General features: G+C 48.8%; 1 protein-coding gene across 1 annotated transcript; it reads right to left on the reverse strand.

Annotated features, from left to right (window-relative positions):
• Positions 1 to 1,065: 1,065 nt before the first annotated feature.
• NHLH2 (nescient helix-loop-helix 2) lies at positions 1,066 to 1,482 on the reverse strand (the record flags this gene model as incomplete). Its single annotated transcript, XM_079543007.1, has 1 exon — positions 1,066 to 1,482. The coding sequence occupies one exon, from the start codon at positions 1,480 to 1,482 to the stop codon at positions 1,066 to 1,068; it is 417 nt and encodes a 138-aa protein (XP_079399133.1).
• Between the last annotated feature and the right edge of the window lie 9,840 nt (positions 1,483 to 11,322).

Genomic DNA, 11,322 nt, shown 5'->3' on the forward strand with positions numbered 1-11,322 from the left:
TTGTTGCTGTTTTTTCTTTTTCTTTCTCATCCCTAGAATGCACTTCTTGCTTTAAGAGATTCACAGCAAAGAACATGAAACATTTTCAGGTTATAGCAATTTTTTTTTTTTTTTTTTTTTTTTTGGTTGTCACAAAGGAAAGCAGTCCTGGATTTACTTCTTTTTATTTTATTTTATTTTTTTTTAGGAAACAAAAAAAAAAAAAAAAAAAAAAAAGAAAAAAAAAAAAAGAAAGAAAAAAGAAAAAAGTCCTTTCCTAAAAATATACCGCACACATACAGGCCACGCTCAGCCCCACACACATCCGCCTATAGGCACACGCAGCGATACACCCACAAAAGAACTACTTCCCTTATAAACGATTTGCAAAGTACTTCTCAGACGGAACTATAGATCAGAAGAACGACAAGTCTTAAAAAACTCTCCTAGTTAAGTGCTAGTGGTTGTCCATCCCACACACACACACACTCACACGCACAGAAAAGAAAAGAAGGCCAACAAACGTCTTGGTATATATAAAACAGAAACGGGAAGGGAGGGAAGGTTTGTCACACACAAGTGCAATATAATCGGAGCGAAACAAACAAACAAGAAAGTAAACCAAAACAGAGCACTGCCTCGATCCCAACGCACACTTACAAACGTAATATTCCACAGGAGAAAGTGTAAACACCCGACTATAGAAAACAATTGGCACAAAGTATCCAAAGTAAAATTGCCACCACTCTGAAAAATAAATAAGTCTTGAAAAAAATAAATTGTCAACTCCTTCTACCATAAATAAAAAATAGTTATTTTCAACCGCACCCACGGGTCACACGTTTAAGGTCACAAGAAGATGTTTTTGGATATATATAAAGGGGCACTTGACAGCCTGAAGGAACGATCCCATTTTACACTTCTCTGCTTAAAGCAGCGCTGCGACGCGACCGCGAGGAGAAGCCCTCCGCGCCCTCCGCCGGGCCCCGCTCTGCCCCGTGGCCGCCCGCGGGCTCTGGGGGCCGGGCTGACCGGCGGCGGCGCGCCCCGTTCCGGCTTCCGCGGGGCCGACGGGTCGGGCGGGAGTTACACGTCCAGGACGTGGTTGAGATAGGAGATGTAGCAGATGGCGAGGCGCAGGATTTCGATCTTGGACAGCTTCTTGTCGGGGGGGAGAGTGGGCAGCAGCTTCCGCAGCTCGGCGAAGGCGAGGTTGAAGGCCTCCACGCGGATCCGCTCCCTCGTGGCGTGGGCCGAGCGGTACTTGGCCGTGGCTCTCCGTCGCCGCCTCTTCTCCTCGCGGCTCAGCGGCGGCGGGTGCAGCCCCGGCCGTCCCCCGCCGCGACCCTCCCCGCCTCCCCCTCCGCCACCGCCCTCCGCGGGCTCCGGGTCGGAGACGCAGCAGCTGAGCGCCCGGCCGTCCGCGCCGCCCAGGGACTCCGGGTCGGAGGGCGCCGAGGAGGGGTGGTCGGAGTCGGCCGCTTGGTCCGGGCTGAGCATCATCGTGGAGGGGGCGGAGGAGCCTTCCCGGGACAGAGAAGCAGAGAGAGCGGGCTCAGAGCCCCCGTCCCGCGGCGGAGCGCTGCCCCCACAGCCGCCTCCCCGCGGCCGCGCTCCGTCGCGGAGCTGCCAGCGCTCGCTCCTTTGTCCGAGCGGCCCCGGAAAGCGAGAAAAGAAATACACCCGCCTTACTAACGAGCTAACATCCAGCGGCTCAAATCGGGCCGGTTTGTTTTCCTGCAATTTGAACACCTCCGTTCTCCCCTGCCAAACGCCGCCGCACCATTGCTCTGTCGGGATGCGGGCTGCAGACCGCCGCTGGTAAATAAGCAGGGGAAAGCCCGGCTCGAGGCTCCCAAACCTTGCGGGGAAATTCATTTCCCCAGTCCGAACTGCGGGATCTGCCGCGTGTGCCCGGATCTCCACTTGCTCTTTGCTCTGCGCTCCTTTCATTATTGTTATTATTATTATTTCTACTGCTATTTTCCTGACACTAGTCGTGCTATTCTCCGGCGATTATATGGGGACTATGGGAGAGCCGCAGGTTTTATTTTCTATATATATATATTTAGGTGCGAATTAAGAAATAAACGGTGAAAGAAGTAGAAAAACCCCAAAGCAGGGCCCGAACTTCCCGATTCCTTTAAATTTTCCCTCCTCTCCCCTCCCTGCGCGGAAAGGGTTGGGGGGGAGTGGGGGGGGGGGGGGGGAGAGGGGGAGGAAGGAAGAAAGGGGAAATAAATAAATAAGTGCGGTGGTGCCTTTCAAAAGAAAATTGAATCGTAGCTTCTTGCGGCCTCACGGAGCACCATCTGTCATGCAGACAGCAGCACAAACCCGGGCGCGTACGGGGACATGCCGGCATGTAATAAAACAATACATCAGAGCTCGGGGATAACCTTGGACGCGGTGTGTGTGTTATGCCGGGTGCGTGTGTGCGAGTCGGGGGGTGTCGAGCGAGGAGGGGAGGGGGGCACGGCCCGTCTCCAAAAATCCCATCGCCGTGGATTTCCTTGTGAAGTTCCCTGGCAAAGTCCGCCTCGGCTCTCGGGGAAAATCAAAGGCAAGAATAGAGAACGGAACGGAGGGGCGGCCAGAGAGCTGGGCGAGCAGGGAGCCTCGCCGGGGCCGGGAGAGGTCCTTCCCCCCTGGATGTTAACAGGCACCCTGGATGTTAATAGGCCCGCAAGGCAGGGGTGAGGAATAACATAAGGGCAGCTCAGCGAGTCGGCTACTTCTTGGGAGGAAAAAAAAATAAACAAAAAAATAAAAAATAAGAGTAGAATCCCCGCTCAGCTGAGACCCCAGCGGGCAGGCTGGTTGAGAGCGCACCGGCGGGGAAAGGAAAGACGTGAATGAAAACGAGCAACGACAGAGGTGCTTCCCGGAGAAAGTTGCTTTAAGGTTTTTCTACGCTGTGAGATGAGTATCTCCGTTTGGTTCGCTTTTATCGCGGTTGTTTCCCGCGATCCGAACCAGGTAGAGGCTCCTTTCTATTTCTTACCCCCTCCCCCGGCCACCCCGCACAGCCGGGGCAGGACGCACCGCGGGGCCGCTTACCTCGGCGCCGCCGCTCGCACCGCCGCTCCCCTCGGGTTCCTTCGCCCCCTCGGCGGTGCCTTTACAGTTCAGATGCGCCTCCGGCAGCAGAGCATGGAACAATTCAGAAAAAAATAATAATCAAACGGTGGGAATTAGGAGCTGAGCGGCGTCCTGCTCGGGTGGGGAAGGGAGGCTCTCATCCCTCGCCGCGGCCTCCAGCGCTCCGGAGATGTTATCGCCGTGCTCGGTGACGGAGTATAAATAACAACTTAAGTTACTTACGATGCATCGGGGGAGAAAAGAGCCGTTCCCCCATCCGAACCCTCCTCCGCCCGTTAATTCGGGGCAGCGGGCTGCAGAGGCGACGAGCCGCGTTTAGGGGGAAAAAGAAAAATTATTCGCGTTCTTCGTCCTCCTCTTGCCAGGATCAATAACAAAAGGGATGCGGAGGTGCCACCAGCGGGGCTGCTCCCCTCCCCGCCCCTCGGCCTCTCCGCAGAGCCGGGGTGCGGAGCCGGCGGTGGGGCCGCTTTGTTCCGCCAGGGCCGGCCCGGTGCCCGGAGCGGGTCGGGGCACAGCGCTCGTTCCTTCCTTCTCTCTCTGTATCTTCCTTTTGTCTTTTTCTTTTTTTTCTTTTTTTTTCTTTTTTCTTTTCCTTTCCTTTTCTCCTTTTTTTTTTTTTTTTCCTTCTTTCTTTCTTTTCTTTCTTTCTTTTTTTTTTCTTTTTCTTCTTCTTTCCTTCTTTCTTCTTTGTATTTATTTTTCTGACGCACCACACAGTTCAGTTAGTTTTCGCAGCTCCGGCAGATGAGAAGGGGAGACCCCGTTAGGAGACAAATGTTAGGCTCAGTAGTTTCTCAGCCGGTCCCTCAGGAGCTGGAGAGGGGGAGAAAAGAATCCCTCATCCACTCTCGAGGTTCCCAACTCCTCCTGCATCTCTGAGTGAGAATGAAGAGAGGACGTGAGGAAAGCAAAACAAAACAAAACAGATTAAAAAAAAACAAAAAACAAAAAACAACAAAAAAAAAACCCACCAAAAACCAAAACAAACAACCCCACCAAACCCCAAGAAATAAAAATCTCGCCGCGGATTTGGGAAAGGCTGCAGCACGAGGTGCGCTCACGCGCAAAATAAAAGTGCCGTTCCTCCTCCCACTCCTCCCGGAGCGACTGAGCAGCCGAGGAGGGATGCGGAAAGACAGACAGACAGCGCGGAGATGTGCGCGGAGAGCCGTTCCTGGTGCCAAAGGGTTCAGCCGAGAGATGGTTGGAAGAGATAAAGACTCAGAGAAAAAGGGGACGGCATTTTTTTCCCTCTTAAATTGATATTTAATGGGAAATCCTATTGGACAGAAACCTGGACACGAGTCTCTTAATTGGACTTGACATCTGTCACAGTGTGGGAGTTTTCACAGCTCAAATATTTTCAGCAGATCAGATTCTCGCTGAATCTGTGCCACAAATTATAACAGTCGAGAGCAGCCCATGATATAAAGCCTTGCCTCTGGATATACGGTCTCTTGCCACGCTCGCTCCCACCGCACCCCCTGTCCCCTTCCCCTCCCCAAAATATCGGATACCCACTGATCTAGAAAAACACCGCTGGCATTTTGCATGCAAGCTAATAAATAGGCTTTAAACATCAATTTGCATCATGTACATTGAGCCTGTGGAGAATTGCCAGGCTTTTCTCCCAGCGCGTTTATTTCTGCTCTCCCCGTGTCCTGTGTCCACACACTCTCCCTACAAGTCTGGTGCAGGGCAGGAGCAGCTCTGCTGGAGTCACTGTGTGGGGGCAAAGAGCCTCACCTCCCCCCTGCCCTCCCCCCCCCCCAATTTGTCTGTCTTTGTCTGCCTGATGCCCCCAGGTCCCAGCATGCAGGCAATGAGGCGAGGGAGCCTTTTCTGCTCACAGGAGGCTGGATGGAGCCAGGTCCCTGCCTGTGGGAAACAGGGGTGCCTGTGACCAAGGTTACTTCTTGTGGTGATCCTGGACTTGCCCCACAGAAGAAACATTTGCAAGAAGATTCTAGTGGATATTTATCTGGGGGAAAATAGGGCATTCCTCTTCCTTCTCCTATCCAGAACGAGTCTCCAATGCACTGGGACACTGCCACTTGCTTAGGTGCTGTGGCTCCATCTACTGCCACTGGATTCATGGGTATCCAGCATGAGTTCCTTACTTTAGAGGAGCTTCTGGAGGTGTTTAGCTAAGGGAAGGTCTGAAACGTGTTGTCTTCCAGCCCCAGTAAGGGAGTTCCTGCATCTGCATAAACCTCATGCTGAGCTTTAAGGAGATGTCACTGTGAAGTGCCCTGCTCTGCCTAGAAAGAGATGTCACGATGGAGCTCAGAAGTGTGTTTAAGATCCTAGGTATCAGCTCTCAGTAACTCCCTTTGCCACTATGAAGAGAAGCGATCAAAATTTCAGCCAAGAGGGTTCAGATGTAAATCACTGAGGCCGTGGCACATCCCTATTCGGATCAGCTCACAGGTAGCTACCACCGGTGCTCTTTGGAGATCTGAACTGTTCAAGGACTCTGCAAGAATAATGTCCTCATTTTACAAAATTACCACCATGCTATGCTTCAAGCAGCATGATGCCAACCCAATAGCCTGCTCCTCTTGGGCTGGAGGGGTGAAGAAGTGTGAAAAGTCTGGTCAACTCTGCCTCCCCTAGCTTTGTGCAATACAGAATTTGTTATGCTATTAATCTCTATGGGCTGTGGAGGTTCTGAAGGGTTGAAGTTCACACTGTGAAGCAGATCTTCTCCAGCTCTCATTTGTCCACGGCTCAGGGACTGGTGACTTTGCCTTGAAGCACTACTCAAGGTGTCACCCTGAGGCCTACGCCCACAGAAGCTATGGGTGACAGCACATGTGTTAGGCTAAGGCTGCCACAGACAGCAGCCAGGAAGCTGTTAATTCATGCAAGCCACTCTGCTCTCTGCTGCAGATGCTGTCATCACATGGCTTGCTTCTTATTTTTACTTTCTGGGACGAGACCAAGCACTTGCATCTCAGTGCCCTTCAGTTAGGAGCAGGCATTTCTGACACCTCTTAAAGAACTGCTTACTACCACTGTGATCTGATTACCCCACTGCTCTGCTCTCAGCTGTGTTAAATCCAGAGGTTCCCACCCTGCCCTGAGCATGTCAGGCCTGTGGCATCTCCCCAGCTGCCCTACTGCAATACGCACATCTCCTCACATCAAACACAAGAGCCAGAGTGTAGCTTCTGTGTCTTTAGCCCCAAGAAGCCACTCGGAGATGCTGGAGTTGACAGCCTGACAGGAACAGCGACCCAGAGCTCAAGTGCAAGGCCAAAGCCTCCCAGTGGAAAGCTCCCATGCCTCACTCTGCTTACAAGTGGAGGGAGAGTCTGGTCACGGCTCGACTGACTGCGATGTGGAGGTCGCCAGAAACAACCCAAAATTCTGTGGCAGAAGAGCAGTTAAAGGATGGACAACAAAAGCTCTTTGTTAAGATCACTATGTCTTTCTGATCAGAATATGGTCCAGTGCAAGTGGACATCTGCACTTTGGGCATCAGCATGGTCCCAAAGGAATTTGTGTAATTGCAAGGCCATCTTACGACTTATATCATCAAATACAGTCATGGCCTATGGTTGTTCTCTTCACTAAGCAAGCATCACTGGCATCCAGACTAACTGAAATGCCCAAATGGCATCAAAAGTATCACAGGTGACCTCAGTGGCATGATTAGCACAGGTTTGGCTTCCCCATAAAAGGTGAAAATTAAGTTTCCAAGCAGCATCTGACAAAAAAGGATAGGAAAAAAGGGCATAACAAAGGTATAGTACACATGGATGCTCAGGGGTGCTGCATGGATGTGGCCATCCTGCAGGTCAAATCCATGCTGATAAACCTGGAGGCTCAAGTGGGCAGACATCTCCTGGAGGGGAATCTGGGATTACATCTCGATATGCTGGAGGGCTGTAAGGGAGCCAGCAGCATCTGTTCTCCGTTACCTGGCTTTGAGATGCTGCCTCCAGGGCTGGAAGCATGGGAGAAGTGGAGCTGAATTCCTATGGATGGAGTTGCAGCTCATACAGCACCCATGCTCTTCTGAGCAAGCTCATAAGCTTGATGACAATGAAAGATGGCCAGAGAGAGACTCATAGTGAGTAGAAACACATTTCACCTTTGTAGGGACCATCTCACTGAAAAGCAGGAAGAAACTGTTTTGATTTCCAAGGCTCACCAGCAAATGAGGAAAATCTTCAGACACATACTGCTCATTGGGTAAGGCCCAACATGGAACTAATTTTAGATAATTGCTTAAAGAGGGTGAATAAAAGCTTCCCAATGCTGCAAGAATACAGCCCATCAGTAAAACATCACTGGTCACCACATATTGAGTGATGGATGATATTGAATCTTCAAGAGAGATTCAGAACCTGGGGCTTCCCAGAGTGACAGTGGGGCCGGGCAAGATGCACAGCAGGGTCATCTGCAGGATGTAGAGAGGATGTAGAGGCAAGACTGAAAATGGCATTGATGTGTGGTGATATTTGATGGAAAGGAGGTGCATGCTTGCACAAACATCTCAAACTCATGTCATGCCATCATTTGAAAGTAATGTCTTTTGCTAGAACAGACCTGAGTTGGCTGTACAACACATGAGTGAAGCACTAACGGCCTGGAGTAGATGTTTGTTACTGCAGAAATGTCATTCTGGCCTGGCAAAGAATAAAAGTGAAGGAACTCAGCTGGGCTCTCCAGCACTAGATCAGGTATCAGGACAGCCATTTTTCACTTGCAGTGGGAGCAAACCTCCCAGGGCTGTCGCGGGAGACATCAGACATAGGAGACCTACAGTGCAACTTTTATGGTAGTGCTTGTCAGAGCAGAGCTATACTTCCATTACTGACATGTCCTCTATCTGTGGAAAGGACAACTTTCCAGAATGCTTGAGAACATTCATTCTCTTTTATAGCATACGCCATTCAAGTTGCTGGCATATGCTGCCCATTGAAATAAATGGAGCTTGTCACTCTTGGATATGTTCCTTGGAAATAAACGGTCAAACAAATTAGAACTCTGAGCCATGAAAATCTGTGTCTTTTTGAAAAATCTGTGCTGGGTAGAGCTTGGCAGCTCAATTTGTGGTTTCCTTGGACATTTGGGTGATGTTTTTTGTTTTCTACCAGTCATGTTTGCTTTCTCTAGGCGAGGGGGGAGGGGGGGGAAGGCTAAAGAGGTAGGGGAGGGGGGGTGGTGGAGCTGCTTTAATAACCACACAGAAACCTTGAGGATGCTGTCAGGAGCAACCTTTTGGATCCCAGGCAATGAAGGCTACGAGGTCTGGATGTAAGGCAACCTTGGGAGGTCTGTGAGCTACTGGTTGACTGGCATGCCCTCTGGCTGTCCCCTTGCAATGTGAGGGTGACTGTCCCTGGGATTCTGTTTATATTTGTTGTCTCCATGCTAGTTAATGTGTGAAATCGGTGGTTTTGGATAAAACCCTATTTCTTTTTACATGGTACAAGCTTTTGGCTCATGACACTCGGTTTCTGTTTTGGTTCCCTTTGCTTGTTGGATTAGACCAGCTGCAGTGTTAAGACCAAGCTCCAGCTGTTACTGTGATCAGTATCCACCACCAGGCTGTGACCCTTCACTGCTGTATTGCTTCGATATGTTTGAAGATCATCCTTGCAATGTTAGTTAATGTCCACAGCCCTTGTGAGGGTAAGGTGTCTCAGGAGATGGAGGATGGTGCAGTTTTCAAAGGCAGGAGGGACTAGAGTGAGCCATGGGTCAAAGGCCTCAGGAATTTCCTGATTGGTTCCTGCAAGAATAAAAATAAGCACGTATCCTTCACATACTGTGTTCTCTCTTGATTTAAATCTTGATGGATTCACCATTACCCATGGTAAATACCTCCATTCTGCCCCTTTTGTTTAAGAGTTCTTTTTTATCACATCACCAGGTTTAGGTAGGAGCCATGTGAACAGCTGAATGCCTGTGTACTGTACAGCTGATTTGCCTGCATGCACCAGTTAATAACTAGGAGTTTGTGGTTACGCAGAGCCTAGCTACAGTAATTGCTGCTGCTCTGATCAGGCTTCCTGAAATTTCAGACAAATGGGAAAATTCCACCTGGGCAAGAATTTTCAGTAGAAAGAGAAGATGTGCCTGAATAAACCAAGCATTCCCTAGTCCATCCTGCATCACTACTCATTACCAGTGGCTGCATCTGTTACGTAGCCTTCTTTTTGTTAAAGTAAACAGGTTTGAATGCTTTGTTATCAGGTCGGAAAGGCTAAACCTGTTTTGCTCTTAAGGTCTAGGGTATTTCCTATTCTTCCTTTCCATAATCTTAGACCAAAACAGAGATGTTTTGTATGCTAAAGTCTGAAAATAAAACAATAAATATATATTATGTTTCATAGTTTTTAAGATCATAATGCAGCCTGAATAATAAAGGATATTCCTGGGATAGGTGTGTTAGAAGCCATATTACTATAAAATCGCAGAAAGTACCTTTAGGAACCCAGAAATGCCTACAAGTGGGGTAGGTTAGAAATATCCCGTTTTCAGTTCTGATCAAAAAAGTGTGCCTGGGAAACCTTTGAGAACAGCACAAACCCTCAATGATATTGCCTTGGAATATTCTCCTGACATCCAGTAAATTGCACTTTAATGCACCGGATGAACTTTTCTTCTATGAACTTGTCATTTTGCTTTTTGAATTCACATTATAATATATTAACTTTTAGCATCCATAATTTTCTGTGGCAAGGGGTTCTTTGTGAGCCACACTATTTAGACAAATGCATAAGGAGATGATAGCAAATATGTTTGCACAAAAAATTAAGCAAGTTTGCTGTATTACTGAGGCTTCTACCATTTGTGAATGCATAAAGAGTAGTGTTGAGTACGTGGGCAGAAGTGGCATATGTTTTCAATGACTGAATTTGCTTGAAAGGATAAATAATGGGTGAAATATAGCCAGCCAGGGAAATAAAAGGAGGAATCTGCTGCTGCCTGAGCACTAGGAAGGCATCGAGACCAAGATCAAGTCCATGGCCAAGACCATGACCATGGTCAGGCTCCTTGAAAGCAGCTGATCCCCTCAATCTGACCTGTGCCTGTGTCTGTAAATATGAGCAGAGCTGCACACACGTGTTGTATAACTTGGAGCCCTGAGAAACATCTTGTGGAGCAGGCACTATAGAAGTGAACAAAATAAAATGCACACAAGTAACTAACGAGTAGTCTATGAATTAAGCAGGATAAATAGCAGGAACTTGGTGGTTTTCATACATGCTTGGTTTGCCTTACTGTGGGCATCCCAAATCGAGTTAGAGAATTAGTGATAAAGGGGGCTGCAGATGCAACGTGCCTTGCCCCCAAGGACCTCACTTGCGTACGTGTGTGCAGCTGCTGGCTGCCAGGGTGAGGGAAAGAAAAAGTGGATGTCAAGACTAGCTGGCAGCCAATGCATCTGTCTTCTGTCTTTCACTCCCCCGCAGTCAAGGTGGAACTTGGCTATTTTTAAATCTGATGTCTGCATGTGTAGCCATAGGAGTGCTCTTCCTTGTGAAAAAAAGGGCAAAAAAACGAAGAAGGAGATTTTGAAGATACCTGTATTCCATAAGCAGACATTTCTCCTTCAACTGATGTCACGTCACTCTTTCTGCCTGGCTTCCTTTCTGTACTTCAAAGAAGTAAAACAAAAGCCAGTGATCATATTTAGCCAGATGAGGCCAGCTGATGAGGAAGAAACACGCGCATTGTAGGGACTGCCTCACTGGATCACCCCAGCATTCAGCCCAGTGCAGTGTTCTGTCTACAGTCATGCCCATTCACTGGTGGCTGCATTGAACACCCTTGAAGATCTAAGCAAATGCCTGGTGTTGCAGCCTGAAATAGGATGTGCCAATGTGAAACAAAGTTCACAAGCTGAGAGCACGTCTGTGGGAGGAACACAATAGGCACCTAGCAACAAGGCAGTCATAAATGTCATTTTAATGCCACAGTGCAAGCGGCCTATGGTAACAAGGTGGGTGCCGTTCAGGAGGTGTTTAATCAGGCAGGTGGGTAGAAGGGCATCTGCTCATTAACCTGAAGACATCTGAAGGGTTCTGTTTTCTTCTTTTGCCCTGTATTAACACCGGCTTGGTAATAAAGGTTTAGAGGATGATGATGTCAAGATAGTCAAGGCATGGTTGTCTGTCTTCTATCAAACGGTGACTTAGGTAATTCTTAGGCTAGAATTGGTTTAGCTTGGAGGCTAACTATCCCTGAAGGGTTTGTTTTTCATCACTTTTTTTCCAC

This window comes from Tetrao urogallus (genome assembly GCF_951394365.1).
Source record: "Tetrao urogallus genome assembly, chromosome: 1".
NCBI classification, from domain to species: domain Eukaryota; kingdom Metazoa; phylum Chordata; class Aves; order Galliformes; family Phasianidae; genus Tetrao; species Tetrao urogallus.